Raw genomic sequence first — 26,500 nt, 5'->3', positions numbered from 1 at the left:
GTTCTGGAAGGCACGGTTCAGTGGTTATCTGTGCTTGGCAGCTAACCGTGACGGACTTACTTCCTCTTGCATGGTTTCTGTCAGAGTTCTCGTTCTTGGTACATGCTGGGTGTGTGTAGATGTACATGTTTGTGTGTGATGGGGTGGAGGTTGGGGCGGGGGGGTTGAGTTCGTAGAGGACGAGAGTTGTGTGTGTGTGTGTGTGTGTGTGTGTGTGTGTGTGTGTGTGTGTGTGTGTGTTTTCTGGGGGAAGGGAAGGGGGGGAGTAATGATTATTCATTATGTCGATTTGTTATATTTTAGGTCACATACGAGTTGCTTATGTTGTTGTTGGTTTTGCCTCTTCATTTATTTAATATAAATAACTTTTTTTTCTGACCTAACATTTCACTCGTATTTATCAACTTGTGCGCATGAGAGCTTATGCAAAACCCTACCACTACCACCACTACCAGCACAATTACCACCCCACCCCCCTCCCCATACCTCTCACCACCCCCAGGGTAAAATGAAAGGGAAAGCGTCCAATTAGTCGTCAAACGTTTCGGACACAGAAATGTATGAAGAAGAAGAAGAAGAAAGAAGAAGATGATGATGATGATGATGATGATGCAGAAGATACAGAAGAAGATACTTAAGACACAGAAGGAGAAGAACAGGAAAGAGAGGAGCAAGAAGAATCAGAGAGAGTCGCGAAGACCACCATAATAGTTCAGTCGCTGTAGATGGCGATCGTGTTAACTTAAGCCCCCTTCACACCTTGCGACGTGGGCGAGTAATCCTTTCACGGTGTCCAGTGACTGCCTTCTGGTCAAGTGGAGAAACGTGAGGAGGAGGAAGACACTTCCTGAAGAGGAAACCGCTGGATACGTTTGACCTGTTGGAGATTGTCATCTCTTTGACTGAGGAGCTGTCCATTGAAGATCGGTTGGACCTTTTGACTTTTGACCTTGTATACGTGTATATATAATTTTTTTGGATGTGCTCGTCTGTGGTGGTTGATCGACACTCGTTGTGTACAAAAGGAGAGGGGGGGGGGGATTTTTTTCTTTTCTTTTTTTTTCCTTGGAAGGGGGGGGGGGGAGGAGGCAGATCTGTCTTTGTATTTAATCTGTCGTAGTGTCATCTGAATTTATTTTGTCTGTTGTCTGTACACGTATCCAAGTGTCTTACAATACATGTCTATTTATTCAACCATCCACCAATTTGTCTATCTGTCCGTCTGTCTGTCTATCCACTTATCTATCTATCCACTTATCTATCTATCTGTCAATCTGTCTGTCTGTCTATCGCTATGTATATATTTTTCCAGCCCCTGTTCTTTAAGGAATAACAAAATACTCTGACGATTCCCCAGAACGTTCCAGTCACAGTCTAACACACACACACACACACACACACACACACACACACACACACAGAGAGAGAGAGAGAGAGAGAGAGAGAGAGAGAGAGAGAGAGCATCACCAACACTTACAATAGCAAGCAGATTCATACAGTTTAATATATTACGGCGGACCGAGTAAGTAATGTCCCACTATCAAAGTCCCCTCCTCCACCATTCACACATTCACACCTTGGGACAGTGGCGAGTAATCCTTTGACAGTGTCCAGCTGCCGGCCTGTGTGGCCCCACAAACTTAACTGTCCAGGGGGACATTTATGAGGAACCGCTGGACACGTTTGACCACGGACGTATATATCTATTTATAGGTTCGTGACGTTTGAACCGTTGAAGATTGCCACCTCCTGAAGGGAGAAAGGGGCTGTTGGAGATTGACATCAGTCGGATCTTTTGACCTGTGTGTGTGTGTGTGTGTGTGTGTGTTATAATTTATGTACCTACGTACTTGACTGACGTTGGTTGTCATTCCTCGTCTGTGGGATGGGAGAGGGTTGTTTGGGGGGGGGGCGGAGGGGGGGCCAGAGGATTGGGAAGGGGGCGCGGGGGGGGGGGGGGGGGGGGGAGAGACAGGGCGGGATTTCGCGTCACGGTACAGGGAGTTTGGGGGATGGGGCGGTGGGATCTTCACGAGATTTCGCGAGATGTTAACTCACTCAGTACGGCCAGTCCTCTCTTCTCCTCAACACAGACCCCTCGGATGTCCAGTGGGTGTCTGAATGACCCAACATTTAGCTTCCGTCGTCAGAATTGTGGTATTCTTTGTCAACATTCACGTCTTCAGTATAAGAGCCTTCCACTTGCAATATTTTGATGATGGTAATTGGGGTGAAACGCTGTTAACGTCGTCTCTTTCGCCGTTCGTATGGAAAGAGTTAACGAGATTTGTTTTGTTAATGCTCTCTCTCTCCCTATCTCTCTTCCTAACTATTGAGTGGTTTCCAGAGCGTAAGAAAGGACTGAATGAACCTACATTGATAAACTGACCGAAATTTCGATAAATGAATAAATGATTGACTAAATACATAAATGAATGAATGAATAAATAAATAAACGAATAAATAAATAAATGCATGAATAAATAAATGAATAAATGAATAAATAAATAAATACATGAATGATTGGATGAATAGATATATGAATGAAAAACATGGAGAATAGAAAAAAAAATGTAGGAGCTAGTTGCTTGGGTAGGAAGAGGGAGATGGATTCACACACACACACACACACACACACACACACACACACACACACACACACACACACACACACACACAACATACCACATCACAATATACAAACACAACACACGCACCCACAGACACAAGATAAAATGCACAAACCAACAAGCGACCAGACAGAGAAACAAAATGATACATTACTATATATATATATATATATATATATATATATATATATATATATATATATATATATATATATATTATAATCAGTTCACACTTACACCAGTTGAGAACACCACGATATCAATGATGGAAAAGCAGAGATTAATTTACCCGAACAGACACACCCCACCCACACCGCACAACGTCTCAACTTCGGAACATCAAAAGAGGAACGGAAGGTGCTAATCTCAATTATTCACCAGCGTGTGAACGGAACAGTGTCATGCTATCGAAATTACACTCGTTTGACCTGAAACACTATATAGTTCATAGAAAGAGAGAGAGGCAGACAGACAGACAGAGCGAGGGGAGCGAGCGAGCGAGAGAGAAGAGAGAGAGAGGGAAGGAGAGAGGGAAGGTGGAAAGAGAGTGGATGAAGGATCGAGGTAGGGGTGGGGATGGGGGAGGTCGATTTAGTGCGTGTATCATGCCTTTTTTTCCCCCCCTTATCGTTTTTGGCATGATTTTTTTTTTCTTTTGGAATCACTTTCTTCTATGATAACTATGCAAAAAGATCGAGGCCTCGTTGGGAATATCGTGGTACCGAGTGAATTTTTTTCAGTGTAAGTGGGTGAATAGGGAAAGAAAGAGAGAGAGAGAGAGACTCTCCCTCTCTCTCTCTCTCTCTCACACACACACACACACACACACACACACACACACACATCTGAAAAGATTTTGAATGATTATTCATTGCTTAGAATGTTCTCGGAAATTTTAAACTCCAGTCCAGTTGGTATCCTCCTTTGATGTATCATAATTAATGTTGTTATTTATATTTACATTGTTGTAGGTTAATACTTGTTGATATGCATATACATATTCTCCTTCCCATGACACCTCATTCAATACACACCACAATCTCTTTATAACTTTTTCTTATGATATACTTTTCCTCTGATACACAACATGAATACTTTTTTACACTAATATTCACATGCATTCCCTTTCCTTTATCCACTTCTTTACTCCTTTCCGTCTAAAAACACTTATAGTGAATAGACGTTAAACTGAAGATAAACACACACACACACACACACACACACACACACACACACACACACACACACACACACACACACACACACACACACACACACACACACACTCACACACACACATACACACACTCACTCACTTGGAGACGGGAATACAGACAGAGATACAGACATGCAGACATGCAGAAAACTAGAGATGAAATGCCGCGTGTTGTGTGTTTGCAATACAGAAAGAAAGAGAAAGATAGAGAAGACGATGATGAGGATAATATAATGATATAATAATATAATATGATATAATATAATAATCATAATATGATATGATATAATAATATGATATAATATATAATTATAATATAATATGATATAACATAACAACATCACATCACATCACATTATGTTATACATGTGTGTGTCTAGAAAGTTAATAGGAGTGTGTGTGTGCGCACGCGCGTCCGTGTGTGTGTGTGTGCGCGTGCGTGCGTGTGTGTATGTATCTGTGTGCGCGCGCGTGCTTGCACGTGTGCCTCGAGTAGAAAGGAAGCTAAGGGCCACCCACCTGACATGCCCTGAGTTCCTAGGATGGCAATGTCCACGGTGTCTACTTTCTTTCCCAGAGGTGCACTGAGGTCATGTGCCCGCTGGAATCAGTCCCTCCGAGGGGGGACTATAGTGTATGATATGATATGCACGTGTGAGTGTGTGTGTGTGTGTGTGTGTGTGTGTGTGTGTGTGTGTTGTGTACGTGTGTTGTGTGTGTGTGTGTTTTACTGCCTGTCTCTGATTCTTTCTCTCTGTGTCTTGCTCTCTGTTCTTGTTGATATAATTTTATATATGTGTGTGTGTGCACGCACGCGCGCATGGCACTTACGCATGCACGCAGGCGCGCACACACACACACACACACACACACACACACACACACATGTACACACACGCACACACACACACACACACACACACACACACACACACACACACACAGAGAAAGAGAATGTCCACACAACTTATTCTCACCCTGCTCGTTTTTTTCTCTTTCTTTCTTTCTTCCTCCACCCCACCACCCACACCCCTCCCCCTTTCCCCTCAACACCTCACCACCCTCAACAACCATTTTTGTCCCCTCTCTCTTTTCTCTTTCCTCTCTTTCTCTTCTCTTCCGTTCACCCAGTCCTCTGAACCTTCGTCTTCATTATCTAAACGTTCTCTTTGTTATCATCACCCTCGTCTTCCTTCATCTTTCAGCTCTCTTCTCTTTTTCCTTGGGGGGTTCGGGGGGTGGGGAGGGGTTGGGGGGGGGGGGGCTACTTGTATTGTTGAAGCAAGGTTTCCCCCTTACCTGTCTCGGGAAGATGAAGGACTGTATGCGTTTGACTCCGGAGCTCTCCAAACCTCGTCCTCTTTACCAACCCCATAAGTTGGAAGAGGAGTGTTTGTGGAATTCGCTCTGAAAACATGGCCGTGTTTGTTCGAGTTACATCCCCCCTGCCATTTTGGGTGAGGGTGAGAGAGAGACAGAGACAGAGGGAGACAGAGACAGTGTGTGTGTGTGTGTGTGCGCGCGCGCGCGTGTGTGTGTGTGTATGTCTGTGTTTTCGCGCGTGTGTGTGTGTTTCTGTGTGTGTGTGTGTGTGAGAGAGAGAGAGAGAGAGGGGGGTATGTGTGTGTGTGTGCGTGCGTGCTTATCCGTGTGTGTGTGTGTCCTCTGTTCTTCCTTTTCTTCTCTTCCCCCTCCGCGCCCCCCCGAACCCCCCCCCCCCCCCCTCCCACCCCAACCCCACACTCCCCACCCTCCCCACCTTCCTCACCCCTTGTCGGTTGTATTCTTTACATTGTGTTGTACGTACCCCAGGGCGAACCATGTCCCGTCTTCGTCTTTTTTTCTCTTTTTTTTCTTTCTTTCTTTCTCTCTCGTGGTGGAGAGGTCTTCTATTGTCGTCTTTTCGGAGGGGCGGACCGAGCCACCGTGCAAGATCTTTTATAAACTGGCTGGTGACGGTAGTGATTTTTTTTAAGATTATTTTTCTATTGGGATGAGTAGAGCAAACGGACGCACAGGCCGAGTGGGTTTAGAGTACACTGGTCTTCTCTGATGTGGTAACCATGGAGGGTTTGTTGTGGTTTGAATCGTTGCTGGGCTTTGTGGGTTAAGGCTCTGGAGGTTGTTGAGACTTGTAGCTGTGTCTTATTTTCTTTCTTTTTTTTCCTATATTTGTGGTTTTCTTTCTTTAAAGTTGTACGGGTTCGGCATTTACAGGTTTTTTTTTTGGTTTTTTTTGGTTTTTTTACTGGCCCTGGTTTGATCCTTTGCTGTATGCTGGGCGATGACTAATGAGCGACAAAGAGAATATTGGACATTTGTCGGTTTTCCAAATTCGTGTATGTATTTACAGAACCCCCTCCCCCCAAACCACCTACCCCCATTCTTTTTTTGTTGTTGTTGTTGTTTTGTTTTTGTTTTTGTTTTTTTGTTTTTTTGCTTGTAAGTTTGTCGGTCTGATAAATCAGCATATATGCATGTACAGACCTCTTTTTTTTCTGAAAGATATTCGATCAGACTTCTTTTTTTTTTTCTTTTTTTTTTTTTTTGCCTGAAAGATATTCGATCCATGAAATCATTGTATGCATGTACAGCTCATCCCCCACCCCCAGCCCCACCTCCCCACCCCCCCCCACCCTCACCCCCCTCTTAATCTGCTTGATGTGACGGGCTTGCAGAAAACGAAATCGTTACACGCTGAAGATCCTGCCATCCATATCGGCATTTTGGCGGTATTCAGAGAGCACGAACGCATTCAGTGATTCATGGAATGATTCACTTGCTGAATGATTCAGCAAAGCATTATCCCGTAAAAAACGGGTGTTGCTCTGCCTAAATGGTGGAGTTAAAACCCGTCGTTCCAGGGGAAAACTTTTTTTTTAAAAGCACAAAAAAAAAGCATACGAACGTTGTAGTTGCATCCCATGTACGCAAAAAGCAGCAACAACAAATCAAAAAAGAAAACAAAACAATAAAAGGGGGGGGGGGGGTTGAATGAGGTTAGATACACAGAAGTAGTGATTAGTTTTATTGTACTTTTTTTTTACACTTGCCTTGAAGTAAATGCTAACGTGGTGATAACCATGAGATGGCCCTAGTGGTCGGCGAGGCTCTAATAAGCACCCTAATTTGATTTGGGGTACACAGAAAACCACATTCATTTATGAGCTTATAGATAGCAAAAAAAAAGGTAAATTATTATTTTATTTCACAGATAAATGTAGAAATTAATTTTCTTTAAACAACGAGATACGATCGATTGATTTTTTTATCTTGTACGAGTCAAAAATAAATTCATAGTAATCTTTGGTATTGCAGGCAATATCCTTCGCCCTACGCGCGCGCGCGCGTACACACACACACACACACACACACACACACACACACACACACGAATACGCGTACATGCACCCACAGGCATCTGCTTGGCAGATGTGGTGTAGCGTATATGGTTTGTCCGAACGCAGTGACGCCTCCTTGAGCAACTGAAACTGAAACTAAAGCACCCACACAGACAGAGAAATGGACAGAAATGTATAGACACATCGCTCTCTCTATATATATATGAACAGAAATCACGGGATGGAGTCGAACATCCTGGATACGACAGCACCATGACCATGATGATCATCATCAGCAGCAGCATTAACAACAACGACAACAACAACAACAACAACAAACCCATCACCGCGTTCAGAATTGCTGTATTGTACGCAACAAGATAAGACCCCCATGGCCCCACCTCCCTTCACCCAACCAGCAGACAGCACGTCACATCATTTACTGCCGCTGTGATTGGCTGAAATTTCCTCCCCCAATCACACACGTCCCTTACGAAGAATAACACCCCTCCCTCTGTCCCACCCACATCCACATCCATATCCACCACCCCACCCCACCCCGTTCCTCCCCCTCCTCCTCCCCCCCCCCCCCCACCCCCTACCCTCCCTCCTCCTTCCAAAAGCATGGCAGGAGGGCTAAAGATTTACGATGCATACACAGGTAGCCCAGGCTCCCGGGAAAAATCGATTTTTTTTTGCGCCGAAGCCCCGGCGTTGCAATCTGTGAACGCATGAATGAACCTAACACGCGTGTATCGGAGGAAGGGAAAGAGCGGAGAAAGAGAGAGAGAGAGGGATAGAGAGAACGAGAGAGAGAGAGAGAGAATGTATGGCGTAAAGGGGGGAAAGGGAAATGGAGGGCGTTGGGTGGGAAGGAGATGAGGAGGTGGGGGGTTGAAGGGGGTGAGTGTGAGGGTGTGCTGGGGACTATGAGTCATTCGGAGGAGGTGTGTGTGTGTGTGTGTGTGTGTGTGTGTGTGTGTGTGTCCCTTCTGTGTTAGTCCGTGTTGGCTAACTGTGCCAGAAAGACCAGGCTCGTGTGTGTGTGTGTGTGTGTGTGTGTGTGTGTGTGTGTTTGTGTCTGTGCGGGCGTGTTTGGTTTGGGCTTGCTTGTCCCTGACCTTGTGCGGTTTGCCTGTCTGTCTGTCCGTCATCTGTCTCTGCATTCTTTTTTTCTTCTTCTTTCTGTCACTGTCTTCTGTCTCTTTCTCTCCTCACTCTCCTTACTCTGTCTGTCTGTCTGACTGCCTGCCAGTTCGTCTGCCTATCTGTTTCTCTTCCTATCGCTCTCTCTCTCTCTCTCTCTCTCTCGCTCTCTCTCTCTCTCTCTCTCTCTCTCTCTATATATATATATATATATATATATATATCTGTCTGTCTCCTTCCCTCTCTCTCTGTCTGTTGTATTTTCTATTATTTCCCTCTCTCACTGCCTCTCTCTCTCTGTCTCTATGTCTCTCTCCTTTCCTCCCTCTCTCTGTGTTATCTTTATTTTCCTATTATTTCCCTGTCTCACTGCCTCTCTCAATGTCTCTCTCCACCCCTCTCTCTCTCTCTCTCTGTCTTCCCTTCTATTTCCTTCTCTGTCATTGTTTCATATTATTTCTCTCTCCTTACCCATCTCCACCATCCCCCCCCCCTGTCTCTATCTCACTCTATCTCTATCTCTCTGTGTCTGTCTCTCTCTCTCTGTCTCTTTCTCTCTCAGTGACATCCTTTCTTTCCTATTCTTTCCCCTCCCACTGCCACTTTCTCCGTCTCTCTGCTCTCTTTCTTTCTTTCTTTCTTTCTTTTTTTTTTCCTGTTCAAATTCCCTTCATCTAGGGCCCAGGAGCTCTCTATCGTGGTGAACTATGTGGACGATTTCAACAAAGGGGCTCACCTGCACGCTTTTCTGTTTGCTCTGTCCATACAGCGGCGGAGGCAAAATGAGCTGCAGCGCAGATGGTCTTTGCCTCCCTCTGTGTGCGTGTGTGTTTGTGTGTGTGTGGTGGGGGGTGGATGGGAGGGAGTAGGGGGGGTTGCGTGTGTGTGTGTGTGTGTGTGTGTGTGTGTTTCTTTCGGTGTCGGTGTGTGTGTGTGTGTTGTGGTGGTAGGGGGGAGGGGGATGGGGGAGGGTCCGGTCTATCTGTCTCTTATCTTTCTATTTGTCTGTCTGTCTGTGCCCCTGTCTTATAGTCTTTCTGTCTCTGTCCCTGTGTATGTGAGAGTGTGAAAGAAGCTTTCAGCTTATCCAGTTTACCCTCAATAAAACATCATTGTGATTGTCCGTGTCTCTGTCTGTGTCTCTCTGTCTGTCTGTCTCTCCCCCCTCCCCCCCCCTCCCCTCTCATTTTCCTTTCTCCTTTTCTTTTGTTCAGGAACGTCTCTCTTTATTCCTGCTCTGTTTCTGCCCCTGTCCTCTTTCCCTCAACTCTCTCTGTTCTCTTTGTGTCTTTTCTTTCCCTTAAATCAAGCGAGGAAGCACACGTTAAAAAACCACAAAGAACAAACACACAAATAAATATATACTAAATAAATCATTTTATATAAAAACAACAACAACAACAACAAAAACACGTATCAAAGACAGCAAAAACAAAAAAATGAAAACAAAAGTGTGGGTTTTTTTTTAATATTTTTTTTTTAGAAAGAAAACGATAAGAAGAGAAAGAAAGGGAGGAAGAACAACAGAAAGAGAAAGAAAGAAAGGGAAGAGAAAGAAAGAAAAAGGAAAGAGAATGAAAGAAAAGGAGAGAGAGAGAGAGAGAGAGAGAGAGAGAAAACGGAAATGGAAAGAAATAAAGCAAGCAAGAAAGAAAAGAAACGGAAAGAGACGAAAGGAAGAAAATAAAAACAAGAGAAAGGTGTAAAAAAGAAGAAAAAAAAAGAAAAATGAAAGAAAGAAATCCCGAACAATATGTGACCAAAGCCCAGAGGAGCATGCTTAGTGTTGACGCGTGATGTTTGCCTCGCCGGCAACCAGTGGAGTAAGAGTGGAGCAGAGTGGAGTGAAGTGGAGCCAGCGTGTGCCTGGAACCTGTGTGTGTGTGTGTGTGTGTGTGAGTGTGAGTGTGTGTGTGTGTGTGTGAGTGTGAGTGTGTGTGTGTGTGTGTGAGTGAGAGAGAGAGAGAGAGAGAGAGAGAGAGAGAGAGAAGCAGGGAGAGGGGAGGGATATATCTGCAAAATGTATTTATATACATGTATAATAAAAAGGAAGGAGGGTGGTTATGTGTGTGTGTGTGTGTGTGTGTGTGTGTGTGTTTGAGTGCGTGCGTGCGTGTTTATATAATGTGTGTGTGTGTGTGTCTGTCTGTCTGAGAGAAAGACACAGAAAGAGAGAGACAGAGATAGACAGACAGACAGACAGAGACAGAGAGAGAGCACCTTCTCCGGACCGGCCAACCGCCATGATGAATATGGGAGCAGCGCCTTCTGGCGGGGAGAGAGGAGGGTGACTAAGGAAGATAACTCGCACGTTCACGGTCTTTGTGAAGTTGGTTTTTTGATAGTCGGGGGGTGATGGTTGTGGTGGTGGTTGTGATGGTTTGGTGGTGGTGGTGGTGGTGGTGGTGATGGTTGGGGAAATGGTTGATATGGTTAGGAGTAGTGAAGGTCTTTGTGGTGGTGGGAAGGGCATGGGGGAATGGTTGATATGGTTAGGAGTAGTGAAGGTCTTTGTGGTGGTGGGAAGGGCATGGGGGAATGGTTGATATGGTTAGGAGTAGTGAAGGTCTTTGTGGTGGTGGGAAGGGCATGGGGGAATGGTTGATGTGGTTAGGAGTAGTGAAGGTCTTTGTGGTGGTGGGGAGGGCATGGGGGGATGGTTGATGTGGTTAGGAGTAGTGAAGGTCTTTGTGGTGGTGGGGAGGGCATGGGGGAATGGTTGATGTGGTTAGTAGTGAAGGTCTTTGTGGTGTTGGGAAGGGCATGGGGGATGGTTGATGTGGTTAGGAGTAGTAAAGGTCTTTGTGGTGGTGGGGAGGGGATTGGGGAATGGTTGATGTGGTTAGGAGTAGTGAAGGTCTCTGTTGTGTTGGGGAGGGCATGGGGGGATGGTTGATGTGGTTAGGAGTAGTGAAGGTCTTTGTGGTGGCGTGTGGAGCATGGGGGGATGGTTGGGATGGTTGTGGTGGTGGTGGTTTGGACGTAAAAGTTCAGTGGCTAGAAGCGTGACTGTTGTGTGTGCGTTTGTGACACTGGACCGTTCGCTTTGATTCTGAAGGAGTGTTTTGATGTTTTGTCTGTTTGTTCAGGTACCCCCCTACCTCTCTCTCTCTCTCTCTCTCTTTATGTGTCTCTCTGTCTCTGTCTGTCGGCCTCTCTCTTTATCCTTGTCTTTCTGTCTCAGTTTCTCTGTGTTTGTCTTTCTCTGTCTCTGTCTCTGTTTCTCTCTCACACACACTCACACACACACATTCTCTGCCTGTCTGTCTGTCTGTGTGCCCCCCCGCCCCCCCACGTTTACCATGTATTCTCTGTCGGTTTAATTTTTCTCTCTTTTTTTTCTTTTGTTTGTTTTTTTGTTGTTGTTGTTGTTTTTTTGGTTGTTTTTTTTGTTAAACAAATTTATTTCAGTAAGAGGCATTCATGGGTTTCCACTGTGGCATTTTAAGCGCTTTCATTATTCACACCCCCAAAAGGGCGTGCGTACTTTAGGCTTCTGGAAGAGAGAGAGAGAGAGAATGTGTGTGTCTGTGTGTTTTTTGGGGGGATGGGTGAGAGAGACAGACAGGTCGACAGACCGACGGCAGGACAGACGTACAGAAAGGACATTGCAAGTGCGTAACCGCTGTATGAAAATTATTATAAAAAAAAAAATAAATAAAAATCCCCACTGTCATAACTCCCACCACGGAGGACTGTGAAATATCTCTGCTGACGACCAGGCTTCCAAGGAGTCCGTCTCGTTTTAACCCCCCCCCCCCCCCCCAATCCTCTCGTCCCCCCTCCCCCTCACACGTGCGTTCGAGACTCCTTTCTTTCAAAAACTTGTTTATGTTTGGTTCAAAGAACGAGGCAGCACCAGGAAGTCATGGACTTCAAAGAGCTTTTTAAAGGCTCCGTTCACTCCCTCCTCCTTCAAGGTCGTTGAACTGGTCATACTGGGCTGACGCAGCGATTATGATTTTTTTTTTTTTTTTTTTTTTTCCTATTCATATTGATAGTATTGTTTTATGTATTTTGGTTTTTATTCGACATTATATGATAGTCATCGCTGCGAGCGTGACTTTATGGTAAATCGTTCGCGCGAAAATGAAACAGTGACTGCCATGGTTATTGTACAAGGGTGGTGTTTTTTTGTTTTGTTTTGTTTTTGTTTTTGTTTTGTTGTTGTTGTTTGTTTTGTTTTTTTGTTTGGTTTTTTTGTTTGTTTGTTTGGTTGGTTTTTGTTTGTTGGGTTTTTTTTTTGTTTGGTTTGGTTTTTGGTTTTTTTTTGGGGGGCGTGTTTTTTTTGTTTTGTTTTTTTAATGAATGGGCTTTGGTTTTCACAAATGAATAATCGCGATATGGTTCTCGGCTTAACGGCTTTCATGTTCATGTTTTTTTCTGACTGTGTATATGTCTGTCTTTATGTTTTATGTTTGTTTTATAAATGCTTTTTTTTATACTTATTTATATAGGTATGTATTTATTTACTCATTATTTAATTTGTTTCATTTGTATTCGAATGACATGTTCGTTCCGTCATTGTTTTGTAACTATAATCGAAATTGAACGTTAACCAAAACAACAAAGAAATAAAATCCGTCAGTTCTCTTGTTACCGCGTGGCGGTCTGCAGAAAGTCGCTCTCCCTCTCCTTCCCTCCATCTCTCCCTCCCTCTCTCTCTCTCTCTCTGTGTGTGTGTGTGTGTGTGTGTGTGTGTGTGTGTGTGTGTGTTACCCCACACCACCCACCCTCTCTCACTCTAGACATTAGGAAGCAGGGTTTAAGGTTGTTCTTTGTGTATTTAGCATTGTTCACTACAACTGTCAAGGGCCAATGCCTATTATACACTTAAACCATCTAGGACTGGGTTTATCCGTCTGTGCTTCAAGGTACCCCCACAAACCCATTCTCCCCCACAAAGTTTGTCATTCTTTCTATTATAATCACTGTTCACTTCAACTGTCAAGGGCCAAGGCCTATATTATACTCTTAAACCATCGTAGACTGAGTCTATTCGTCAGTGTTTCAAAGTATACCCCCCCAAATACACACCCCACCCCCGAAAGTTTTTGATTCTTTCTATTTTAAGTCTAATGCCAAGGCCTCTATACACATAAAACATCTAAGACCATCTTAGGCTGAGTCCCTCCGTTTGTCTTTCAAGGTAGCCCCACATACCCACCCCCTCCACACACAAAACAAACAACCTCTCACACATCCACCCTACCCACCCAACCACCAAAAACATTAAACACATACACACACTCTCACCCACCATACACCCACAGACACATATATATATCCCCCTCACGAACGGGAGTAGGGAGGTCATTTAAAGGCGATGTCGCAGAAGAAGTGAAGGCAAGATAACCATCAGCCTGGTTGCGATCGGCCGTGGCGCCACGGGACTCGCCCTGTGTGACAAGTCGGTTCGAACGACTGACTCCCCGCCTGGGTCAATGGGTCTAAATCGCTGATCGGATCGCTCCTTCGCGCATTAAAAACCGTAACAGCTGTTGGAGAAATCGCCCAGGGGCCATCCAAAACCAGCCAAGCAACCGCCACGCCCCACCACCCCAGCCTCATCCCCCACCCCACCGTCCCCCCTCTCTGTGTGTGGTATACGAAACTTTCGTCCTGAACGTGTAGAGACGGGGAACGTGGGGTTGGACCAGAATTTTGTTTTCAACCGTTGAAAAAAAAAAAAGTAAAAAATCTTGCATAACGAGAATGAATCTCTCCAGTCGAGCTTGGAGACCATTGTGAGTTCTTTAAATGACTAACCTTCCTGAACGTTAAGCTGAAGGATAGGGAGGACAGAGGGTGTGGGGAAGGGTAGAGAGGGGGTTAAAGGGTATGGGTGGCGGGGGTTGGGAGGTGGGGGGGCGGGGCCGGGGGGTCTTTGCTTTGCTGATGACATGTAAGGCCATCCATCTTTCTGTGACGTGGACCCCCACCAACCCCTACTCTCCCGTTCCAGAGACGTGGTTGGTTGTTGTTGTGGTTGGTGGTGGTGGTGGTGGTAGTGGTGGTGGTGGTGGTTGATGGCGCGAGAAGGATTTATAAGCACGTCTCGCGGCTCACCTGTGTCTGGGTGGGTGGGAGAGAGCTACTGAGGGAAGTTTTTGACTTGCGCATGTCAAAACGTTTCCGTTGATGAAGTGAAACTTCCGGTGGGGCTGGTTGTGGCGGTTCTGTTGTCTGTTTGCGAGGAGTTGCTGTGGTTTTATTTGGGGTTTTTTTTTTTTTTCGTGTGTGTGTGTGTGTGTTGTTGTTAGTTTTTGTTTTATCCCCCCCCCACCCCCCTCCACCCTCCTCCCCCCGCAAGTTGATACATATGTCAGATTCATCCAGGAAAAAAAAATGCTAGGTGGCCCTACATGGGGGAGTGCATTCCAGCTTCGTTTGTGGTGTGTGCGAGAAGAGACAGATCAGATCAGACAGAAACAGCAGACAGACTGCCAGAAAGACAGTCAGGTAGCAGGCAAACACACACACACACACACACACACACACACACACACACACACACACACGCACGCACACACACACACACACACGCACGCACACACACACACACACACACACACACACACACACACGCACGCACGCACGCACGCACACACACACACACACACACACAAACACACACACACACTCACACACACACACACACACACACACACACACACACACACACACACGCACGCACGCACGCACGCACACGAAAAATAACAACACTACAACAACAAAAAAAGACAGAAAGAATAAAAGAAACCAAAGATAATCAGGTGAAAAAAAAAAAGGTTAGATGAATGAACGAACAGAAGGAAGAAACAAACAAAAAGAAAAAAGTCCCGAATGAGATTGAAAAAAATGGCTAGGGAATAAAAGAAGAGAAAATAGATGAACACTGATGCCTATAGCGTGCCAACAAGAGAGAAAAAAGAACAGGACACAAATAGGACCAAAAAAGCAAAACAAAGACAAAACAAAACAAGACGAATGAAAAGAATGAAATATAGAAAGACAAGAAAAATGGGTTGAAAAAAAAAGAGTAATCCCCCTTGATGATGCCTGGCGTCTCCATCCTGCCCACGCTTCCGCACCCCCACCCCCCCCCCCCCCCCCCCCCGTGCCCCCTGCCCCCAACCACCCCAACCCCACTGTCCGTCCCTCCCCTTTTCCACCCACTTCCTTTCTCCTCTTCTCCTGGTTCCTGCACATACCCACGACATAAAGAACTGTCTTTTGTGTTTTTCTCCCCATGAAGAAGGGCCTAGGGCCCGAAACGTAGGAAAATGTCCGCACCAAGGGACCAGCTACCACTTACAGGTCAGTTTGACCCATTTTTTCGCCTGCCTTTCTGTGTTTCTCTTGATGACCTGTAAGCATTATTATTTATATAAGATATGATTGCCAAATGTCCAAAGTGTTGTCCACGCTGCTCCGTCAGAAGCTGTGCGCAAACTGGCCTCAAAGTGCATGCACTTCGACAACATAGCTAGGTGTTTGTTGATGTTTCGGAGGCGTGGGCTAATTAGATTAGTGTAAATTCACTCTGGCGACGTCCCACTGTGCCAATGTGCGGATCCATACCACACGACACCACACGACACGACACGACACGGCACGACACGACCTTGCGTGTTCAGCCAATCGCGAATTTTACATTGCAACTGAGTTCAAGGTCATCAGCCTCTGTAATTCCTTCAGTCGATCGCATCGCGGGCTGTTAGTCATCAACTGGGTACAAACGCTGCGGTAGTAGCTCTAAAACTATAATCATTGTCAGACATTCCCGTGTGTGTGTGTGTGTGTGTGTGTGTGTGTGTGTGTGTGTGTGTGTGTGTGTGTGTGTGTGTGATCGTTTCTTCATTACACCTTCAGCTTGTTTTGTTTGGGTTTTTTTATTTTATTATTCAGATTATCACAATCGCAAGAAACCAGTAGGCTTGTAATATCCTCCCCCTCTCTTTCTCTCTTTCTCTCTCTCTCTCTCTCTCTCTCTCTCTCTCTCTCTCTCTCTCTCTCTCTCTCTCAATCCATGTTTAACTGTATGCCTGTCCGTCTTTGTGTCTGTCTTTCTTTCTTTTTATCTCTCTTAGTTTCCGCCCCACCCTCTCCCTTTTCTCTTTGTCTCTCAGTCTCTCTCTCTCTCTCTCTCTCTCTGTGTGTGTGTGTGTCGCTCCGTCTCCTTCCATCCCTCTCTCTGTGTGTTATCTTTATTTTCCTATTATTTCCCTCTCCCAATGCCTCTCTCCACCAACCCCCTCTCCTCTCTCTCCCTTCTATTTCCCTCTCTATTTGTCATTCTTTCATATTCTTTCTCTCTCTCTTTTTTGCCCCTCTAATAAGGAATGCAGCATGGAGGATGATTGTCGCGTCATGTCCAGTTATTTAGCAGCCCCGGGGATGACATCATCTTACCCCCGTGATATTGCCCCCCCTGGCGTCTTTCGGGTGTCGAAGGACTTTAATTCCATGGTATATTGGGTTTTTTTGATTATTTAACTTTCTTCTATTTTTGTCTTGGGTTGGGGGCTGTGGCATGGCGAGGCTGGGACACATAGCACAGGTCTGAGGGAACGTGGTGGGCGGGTGAGAGTGTGTGTGTGTGGGGGGGGGGGGGATAATATTTCATGGGATGAACCATTCTGCAACGTTTTTGCTACATACAGTATTGTGATCATAACATTACGAGAAGCAGTAAGCCATTAATTAATGCTTACACCTTAGAGGATAACAAATTACACAATTACATACTGACGCTTATGCATTACGAGTTTCCATTGATGCGGTGACGTGATTGTAGCTGGTGTTTTTACAAATATGCGCTAACAGTCGTGAATTACTTGAATTACAATCCTGAACGTACATGCATCTTTGATTTAGTATTGACAACAACAACAACAACACCAGCAACAACAAGAAAAGAAAAAGAACGTCCGTGCTAGCCACCAAAGCATCAGCATACCCTTGAACCTGCGCGCGGGAGTTTTCTCTCCGCTCTGTCCCACCTTCAAACAAGTCTAACACCACTGCACACAAAATTTTACATCCCATGCCTGCTTGGTTTCTTCCCCCTTTACTTCACGCATACAACCCAGAGAAGTGGAAGCAGTGTGTGTGTGTGTGTGTGTGTGTGTGTGTGTGTGTGTGTGTGTGTGTGTGTGTGTGTGTGTGTGTGTGTGTGTGTGTGTGTGGAGAGAGAGAGAGAGAGGAGAGAGAGCGTTGTTGGGCGGCGGAAGGGTAGAGGGGATGGAATGAAGGAATGAAGTAGAGAGGAAAGTGGTGGGGGGCGGGTGGGGGGACGGGGGGGGTGGGGGTTGAAACGCTCGACATGCTCTGAAAGAGAACAAGCCCCCCCCCCCCTCCTCCCCCTCACAACCCCATCCCCCTTACCCGCCTACCCCCCCCCCCCCCCCCCCCCCCACCCCCCCACTTCACTTTTCGCCACTCCTCTCTCTTCTCAAGCCCCCCCCCCCCCCCCACCCACCCACCCCAACCTCCGATACACATCCACCGGCATCCACACCTCTTCACCCTTCCCATACCCCCCTCCCCAAAGCGCGCGCTGTTGTTAACCCTTGATCCCGCCCCTCCCTGGTCAGTTTTGAACAGTCAACATCGTTTGCCTCCCCCTTTATTTCCCATTGTTGTGCCTCGGTCACCTCCTTCTTGTGTGCGCGCGCCAACACCGCCAGGCAGACTTTGGGGGTGGCTTTATGACAATCTGCTTGCGTCAAAACGAGAGAGAATGAATGAATGAATGAATACACGAATGAATGAACTTAGTTTTATTTTAGAGAGATAGAGAGAGGCAGGGAAAGATACTAGGAGTGGGAGAGGGGGACAGGAGGAATAATAAATGTTGAGAGTGTCAGTTATTCTACCAGATCCCTCTTGGAGTCTTGCTGTGAGCAAGGGACTTGAAAATCACTTGAAAGACACGCACGTACACACACGCACACACACACACACACACGCACGCACGCACACACGCATGCACGCACGCACGCACGCACGCACGCACACACACACACACACACACACACACAGAGGGAGAGGGAGGGAGATGGAATGATACTAAGATTGGCTGTGTATGGAATGTGATCAGGGTGTCCATTATTATTATTATCATCATAAACCAGAACCTCTCCAGACTTGTGCAGATTGGTGGAGTGGATTTTAAGAGAGAGACACGGAGAGACAGACAGTGAGAGATAGAGAACAGACGACAAGAGAACAGACAGATAGAGACAGGGAGAGAGAGTATGAGAGTACAATGTGTGTGTGTGAGAAAGAGACACGGGAGGGAGAAAGATGGAGCGAAGGGGAGAGAGAGAGAGAGAGAGAGAGAGAGAGAGAATAAGCAGGGATTGGGTAAGCTACCGTCATAAATAAATAAAAATGTTTGAAAAAAAAAGTTACCGTCATAAACTATTGGTGGGGTGGTGTGTGCGGGGGGACAGTGTGGAAGGGGCATGGGGGCGCGGGGGTGGGGGTGAGGGGGTGGGGAGTGAGGAGGTGAACCGGGAGACAGGAAGGGGTAAGATGTCATTCACAAACCAGACTCTCTCCAGAGGCTTACTTCAGAGGAGCAAAGGACATGAAAACCATCAGAGGGACACATACACACACACACTCAAAAAAACACACACAAAAAACAGAAACACACACGTGCACGCTTGCACACACACACACACACACACACACGCGCGCGCGCGCGCACAAAGTAGAGAAAGGAAATATGCAGGAAGTGTGTGTGTGCAGGGGGTAGGGTGGGGGGGAGAGGGTGGTGGGAGTTACCCGTCATAAACCACCGGTGGGGGGTTGGGGGTGGAAGGTACGTTGAGAGTGTCAGCAGTTGTAAACCAGACATCCCCCCTCCTGAGTTGTACCACAGAGAGCAAATGACTTGAACACCATCAGACACGCAGTTTGAAACACAGAGAGAGAGACGGACGGCAAGAGGGAAGGAGGAAGGGAAGAAGAGAGAGAGAGAGAGAGAGACAGAGATACAGACACAGGGAGATAGAGACAGACAGACACAGAAACAGAGAGAGAGATACATACATACACAGAGATACAGACAGACAGACAGAGAGAGGGAGCAGACTGACAGAGAGATAGAAACATATTCACACACACACACACACACACACACACACACACACACACACACACACACACAGAGACAGGCATACAGACATGCTGACAGAAAACTACAGGGAGAAACAGACAGACAGACAGACAGACAGAGAGAGAGAGAGAGAGAGAGAATGGGTGAAGAGGGAGAGTGGTGAATGGTGAGAGAGAGGGTGAGATGGGTGAGATGCAAGGACTGGGTGCAGAGGGAGGGAGGAAGGGTGTGAGATAGACACAGTACTGAGAAACAGAAACACACAGAGCGTGGTGGAGGGTAGGGGGTTGGGGGTGGGGTTAGGGGGTGGGGAGTGTCCGTTCGTGGTACCCCCCCCCCCCCCCCCACCCCGCCTCCCTGCAGAGTAAGAGCGTGGCAGTACAGGGTGCGCGGCAAGGAAGGAGCAGGGGAGGAAACCCATCACTCGGGGTAATGACCCGCGAAGCGTCTGGTGCGGCCTTTAAGGCTTCTCTCTTTTCCCTTTTAGTGAGTTAGTTACCTATGGTAGCATGCAGCAGTCAACAGACAGCAAGTGAACGTTTTGTGAGAGCTCTGGCTGTTGACTGTTGTTGTTGTAGGTATGGGAGTTTGTTGTTTGTGTTGTTTGTGTTTGTTTGTTCATTTGTTTGTTTCTTTGGGGTTTTTTTTGTTTGTTAATTTGATTCATTTGTTGTTTATTATTATTGTTATAATAATAATGATAATAATAATAATATTAATATTATTGTTATTGTCCTCCTCCTCCTCCTCAGTAGTAGGAGTAGTAGTAGTAGTAGTTGTTGTTGTTTTTGTAATTAGTTAAATAATTAAGTGGTACTGATTTTATCATCGATTTTTTTTTGTTACACTATTCATTTATTTATTTATTTTTACTTATTTACTTAGTCGTTTTTCTATTGATTCATGTAGTTGTTTTTTCTGTTGACTTTGTTTTTCTGTTGACTCATGTAGTTGTCTTTCTTTTGACTCATGTAGTTGTTTTTCTATTGACTTTGTTTTTCTATTGACTCATGTAATTGTTTTTCTCATTCCGTTGTTTGGTTTCGTGCGGTTAATTGAAATGATGACCCCCACCACCCCTACCCCAACCCCTTTACGCGACCCCCGTCAACCTCTCTTCCTCTTCCTTTCCGTTCAACGCTTTGCTGGTGTTTTCTCCTGTCTCTCTCTCGGTCTCTTTGTCTGTGTATCTGTCCGTCTGTCTCTCTGTCTGTCTGCCTGCCTGCCTCACACACACACACACACACACACACACACACACACACACACACACACATTAATACACTCACACAAACACATAACACATATACATTGCAGAGCTTTTTGACGCTCGCAAGTGACCATACAACCGCTAGCTTTCTGGGTGGTTCTTCCCACCCCCCCACAAAAAAAGCAGAAAGGGAAGTGGGGTTGGGGTGAGGGGGTTAGGGGGAACAAAGGGAGAGAACGGGGGAGCCGGAGGGGGCGGGGTAACAGGGGGTGGAGGAGGCGTGACGACAGTCATGGATGACCGACCTTGCAACGGTGATGGACCCACAGCCACGTGCGTGACCCCCCGCACCTGGAACCGAACGGGCCGCGCGCGCGCGTGTGTGAAATAGTAGTAGTAGTAGTAGTAGTAGTAGTAGTAGTAGTAGTAGTAGTAGTAGTAGTAGTAGTAGTAGTGGTGGTGGTGGTGGTGGTAGAAGTTGTAGTTGTTGATGTAGCAACAGTAGTAGTTGTAGCAGCAGCAGCAGTAGTAGTTGTAGTAGTAGTTCTTGTTGTAGAAGCAGTAGTAGATGTTGTAGCAGCAGTAGTAGTTGTAGTAGTAGTTCTTGTTGTAGCAGTAGTAGTAGATGTTGTAGCAGCAGCAGGTAGTAGTAGTAGGTGTTGTTGCTGTTGTTGTAGCAGCAGTAGTAGTTGTTGTTGAAGCAGCAGCAGCAGTAGTAGTTGTTACATCGGCAGTCCTTCTTGATGTAGCAGCAGCAGTAGTAGTAGTAATAATAGTAGTAGTAGTTGGTGGCTGTTGTTGTGGTGTTGGTGTGTTTGTTGTTAGACCCAATGCTTTTCAGATTTTTCACATTGGTATGTGTGGTGTTAGTCGTGAGTGAGTGGAATGGGAAGTGTGTGTGTGTGTGTGTGTGTGTGTGTGTGTGTGTGTGTGTGTGTGTGTGTGTGTGTGTGTGTGTGTGTGTGTGTGTAAAGTAGTAGTCGTGCTAAAAGCAGCAGCAGCAGCAGCAGTAGTAGTAGTAGTAGTAGTATTCGCAGTTTCATTTAATGTTTTTTTCACTTGATGTGATATTAGTCGAGAGAGAGAGAGAGAGAGAGAGAGAGAGAGAGAGAGAGAGAGAGTGTGTGTGTGTGTGTGTGTGTGTGTGTGTGTGTGTGTGTGTGTGTGTGTGTGTGTTTTCCTTTGTTTATTGCATTCACATCTGTCTGTGTGGGCGGGCGAGATTCGAACTCCTGACCTTCCAGCTTCCTGTCATAAACGCTCGCAATTTGATATCAGTAGACCACATCCCAGATCGTACTCCGGAGGGGTCGGGGGGAAGATGGGGCGAGGGGGGGGGGTTACTTTTTGCCCTTAAAAAAAAAAAAAGAGAACCCACAAAACATTTTGACATTAAAACATCACGCGCAGGTACACACGGATACTCCACACACACACACACACACACACACACACACACACACACACTGTGTCTCAACAAAACTCCTAGGGGCATGCCGACACATACGCTGCGATTTGAGATACAGCAATGGGAAGAAAAGAATGTCCATGAATGAATCAGCTGTCAAGAATGAATGAATGAATTAAACATCTTGAGAGAGAGAGAGAGAGACAGATTTGCGAAAATACGGACTACCAGTTGAGCTGTGTTTTATATTGTACTGCATTGTATTCTATTGTATACATATAATACACTGTTGTAGTGTATTCCTTAGAAATATCACTTTTATTCGTTCCTTTGTTTGTTCATTTATTCATTGACCGATCTGCTCGCGGACAGCGTGAATAAATCATTATGTCCTTCTTTGTTAATTCCTAGGTTGATTGATTTATGCGTCCATTCATTAATTCATTTATTCATCCGTTCATGTGTCTCAATCTGTTCGAATAATACCACCACCACCACATCCCCACTCATTCATGCATTCGTTCATTTGTACAAACAGCTCGCTCTGTTGGAAAAAATCACTCAACCATTCATTCATTCATTCATTCCAAAATTCATGCATTAACTCAGACATCCATATCTGCAACATTCACTTTGTTAAAACAAAACTGTAGCGAATTCACTGGGGCGATTTTTTTTTTTCTCCTTCTTTTAATTTTGACGCCAACCATCAATCATAGTTGCTGACACAAAGCCGGTTGCCCTGGTATGGGGGCTGCATGTGCATCATAATGATAATGATAGACATTGTGTCTGGACCATTGTTTGGTGGAGGGAGGGGGAGGGGGATGGGGACCCTCCATGGAGGAAGGTGTGTAGGGGGGCATGGTGTGTGTGTGTGGGGGGGGGGGGGCGGGGGGGAATGGGGCGGTCGGGGAGGCGGGGGGGGGGGGTGGTAGCAGGAGAGAGGTTTGTATGGGGAGGGGAGGAGAAAGGGAGGGGGAATCCGAATTATTATTTTTTTAAGAGAAGAGATGGTGAAAACAAAATAGTGGTGGTGGTGGTGGGGGAGGGGGTGTGGGGGTAGCGGGAGAGAGGTTTGTATGGGGAGGGGGGGGGAAGGGAGGGGGAATCCGAATTTAAAAAAAAAAAATTTAAGGGAGGAGAGGAGAGATGATGAAAAAAATAGTGGTGGGGGGTGGGGGTGTGCAGTGAGAAGGGATGGCGGGTGTGGAGAGGGGCGGGGGACGGAGGGGGGTTGTTCGATGGAAATTGGGGAATGAATAGTTTGAGGGGGAGGGGAGTGGTGGTAAAGGGAGGGTAAGGGATGGGAGGATGGTGCTGGGGGTGGACGTGGACTTGGAGGGAAACAGGCAAGGTTCGTGTTGTCAGACCTGTTGCACGCAACACACTGCCACATACAGTACAAGGAGTGTTCGGAAACTGGGTTGTGAGGGGCGGGGTGGAGGGGAGGGCGGAAGGGAGGGGGGGGGGGGTTAGATGGATGCTGATATTGTTGTTGTTATGTGTGCTTTTTTTTGTTTTTGTTATTTGTTCATATTTTGATGTTTTTGTTGTTGTTGTTGTTTTTTTACCGTTATGATTTCCCATTGCTTCTGTCAGTCTCTCTGTTTTCATTGTCGAGGCATGTATGTCCCTCTTCCAATGTATCTGTATGTCTGTCCATGACTCTGTGTGTGTGTGTGTGTGTGTGTGTGTGTTTCTTTCGCCTTTGCTCGAGCAAAAATATGCTCTACTTGTTTACAATATATAATTGTATTACAGGCGAGTGCCCTTAACCATGTTATGATTTGATTGATTGTAATATGGAAATATTATGACTGTCACCACTTTTGATTTGTTTACACATTGATTTGTTTGTCTGTTGATTTGTTGATTGATTGAATTGTTTCTCTAATCCATTATTCACTGTCTTCTTTCCATTTTCAGAATGAACGCCACCTGAAAGCACCCTGAATCGGAAAAATCTCACCTCATCATCGGATTGGTTTCCAACCAATCAAACCACACCCACATCAAATCAATCACCAACACCAACACCAACAACTTCACCATCAACAACAACAACAACAGCAACAACCGAGGCAGCAGCAGCAACAAACGCCTCCCCACCCCCACCCCCACCCACCCTCCCCTTTAATGGGCGGAGGAGACAACAACAACAACTACTCTGGTCGCAGTGACGTCACCACCACCGGCCAGTCAGGGGGAGAGAACCGTGGAGTATGAAGCATGACGGACCGGCTCAAGCGGAGGAGTTACGGGCCTTTGGGCCTGGGATCGGGCTCGGGCATCGTCGGGACGTCGTCGTGGAGCTCCGTACTGTTGTTGCTCGTCGTCGGTTGGCTGCTGGCGCTGGGAGGTGGCGCCAGGCAAGCGGCGGCGCAAGGAGGAGGTGAGTTCCACTTCTGTGTGTGTGTGTGTGTGTGTGTGTGTGTGCGCCTGCCACCATATGTTGTGAAGGGTTGGGTTGGTTTGAGTTGGGGTGAAGATGACGTACATATAGATAACTGTCACATACACATGTATTAAACACATGCACTCCCCCCTTCCGCCACATATACATTAATATACTTCACACACATACAGACACAAACAACACACATCGTTCTCTCTCTCTTTCTTTCTTTCACACACACACACACTCACTCTCTCTCTCTTTCTCTCTCTCTCTCTCTCTCTCTCTCACACACACACACACACACACACACACAGATAAACACAAACACAAACACGTATTGTCATCACACAAACGCACACACAGACACAGACACACACACACACACACACACACACACACACACACACACACAAAACGACAGGCACACACACACACACTCTCTCTCTCTCTCTCTCTCTCTCTCTCCACCCACACCTACACCCACACCCACACACGCCCGCCACTCAGTCTCATACTCACTGATTAATAAATGGCAAATGGAAATGAATGCGACCCAAAGCAAACGACACGGACCTGTCAATCACCACACCATGACCCCTCTTGTTCCCCATATGCAAATGTGACACGGACACCTGTGACCTAGGATCGTCTTACTGCGGTCACTGTTGGGAGGAAACTGATACGTAACTGATACACACGTCACAGATGTTGAGCATTTCGTCATTTCCTGTCTGCGCCCCGTTTTTCCTTGTTCCTCTTCAGTTCTCTCTGTTCCCTGATAATGTCTGTCTGTCTGTCTCTCTGTCTCTCTCTGATTCTGTCCGTCTCTCTGCCTCCCTGATTATGTCTGTCTGTCTGTCTCTGTCGGTTTGTCTGTCTCTGTATGTGTGTGTTGTCATTCTTTGTCCATCTCTCTATATATAATGGGAAGACAATAAAAAAAAAAACAACAACAAAAAACCCACATATTATGAGACGGACAGCCAGACAGCCAGAGGAAGAGGCCACACACACACACACACACACACACACACACACACACACACACACACACACACACAGAATATGAATGGCTTGTTTTCGTTACCCACTTGGCCTTTCTACCCTCTGCCCACACAAGCCCAACACATACAAACACTCCCTCCCCTCCCTTCGCCCCTCACCCCTCTGCTCTGTCTCCCTATGTATCTATTTCTCTCTGTCTGTCTGTCTGTTTGTCTCACTCTCTGTCTATGTCTCTCTGTCTCTGTCTGTTTGTCTCACTCTCTGTCTGTCTTTCTATCTGTCTGTTTGTCTCACTTTCTGTCTATGTCTCTCTATTTCTGTCTGTCTGTCTCACTCTCTGTCTATGTCTCTCTATTTCTGTCTGTCTCACTCTCTGTCTATGTCTCTCTATCTGTCTGTCTATGTCTTTCTGTCTCTTTCTGTCTGTATCACTCTCTGTCTATGTCTCTCTGTCTCTGTCTGTCTGTATGTTTGTCTCACTCTCTATGTCTCTCTGTCTCTGTCTATCTGTTTGTTTCACTCTATGTCTATGTGTCTCTATCTCTGTCTGTTTGTCTCACTCTCTGTCTATGTCTCTATCTCTGTCTGTTTGTCTCACTCTCTGTCTATGTCTCTCTATCTATGTCTGCATGTCTGTTTGTCTCACTCTCTGTTTATGTCTCTGTCTCTGTGTGTCTGTCAATGTTTTTCTATCTCTGTATCACTCTCTGTCTATGTCTCTCTGTCTCTGTCTGTATGTTTGTCTCACTCTCTGTTTATGTCTCTGTCTCTGTGTGTCTGTTTGTTTCACTCTATGTCTTTCTATATCTGTCTGTTTGTCTCACTCTCTGTCTATGTGTCTCTATCTATGTCTGCATGTCTGTTTGTCTCACTCTCTGTTTATGTCTCTGTCTCTGTGTGTCTGTCTGTTTGTTTCACTCTATGTCTCTCTATCTCTGTCTGTCTGTCTCACTGTCTGTCAATGTCTCTCCATCTCTGTCTGTCAGTTTGTCTCACTCTCTGTCTATGTTTC

At 46.0% G+C, this 26,500-nt stretch overlaps 1 protein-coding gene and 1 long non-coding RNA gene across 4 annotated transcripts in view; both read left to right on the top strand.

Annotated features, from left to right (window-relative positions):
• The window catches only part of LOC143291673 (uncharacterized), a 263,333-nt gene extending 239,131 nt beyond the window's left edge, over positions 1 to 24,202 (top strand). For both annotated transcript variants that reach the window (XR_013056559.1, XR_013056558.1), the window contains one exon: positions 24,012 to 24,202. This is a non-coding gene — a long non-coding RNA (uncharacterized LOC143291673). The remainder of the gene's footprint in view (positions 1 to 24,011) is intronic.
• Positions 24,203 to 24,208: 6 nt separating this feature from the next.
• The window catches only part of LOC143291672 (roundabout homolog 2-like), a 186,808-nt gene continuing 184,516 nt past the window's right edge, over positions 24,209 to 26,500 (top strand). For both annotated transcript variants that reach the window (XM_076601682.1, XM_076601683.1), the window contains exon 1: positions 24,209 to 24,477. In XM_076601682.1, coding sequence (XP_076457797.1) covers positions 24,315 to 24,477 — 163 coding nt within the window. In that variant the 5' untranslated portion in view covers positions 24,209 to 24,314. The remainder of the gene's footprint in view (positions 24,478 to 26,500) is intronic.

This window comes from Babylonia areolata, chromosome 17, assembly GCF_041734735.1.
Source record: "Babylonia areolata isolate BAREFJ2019XMU chromosome 17, ASM4173473v1, whole genome shotgun sequence".
In the NCBI taxonomy this organism is placed as follows: domain Eukaryota; kingdom Metazoa; phylum Mollusca; class Gastropoda; order Neogastropoda; family Buccinidae; genus Babylonia; species Babylonia areolata.
This window is presented reverse-complemented; position numbering and strand designations above follow the sequence as displayed.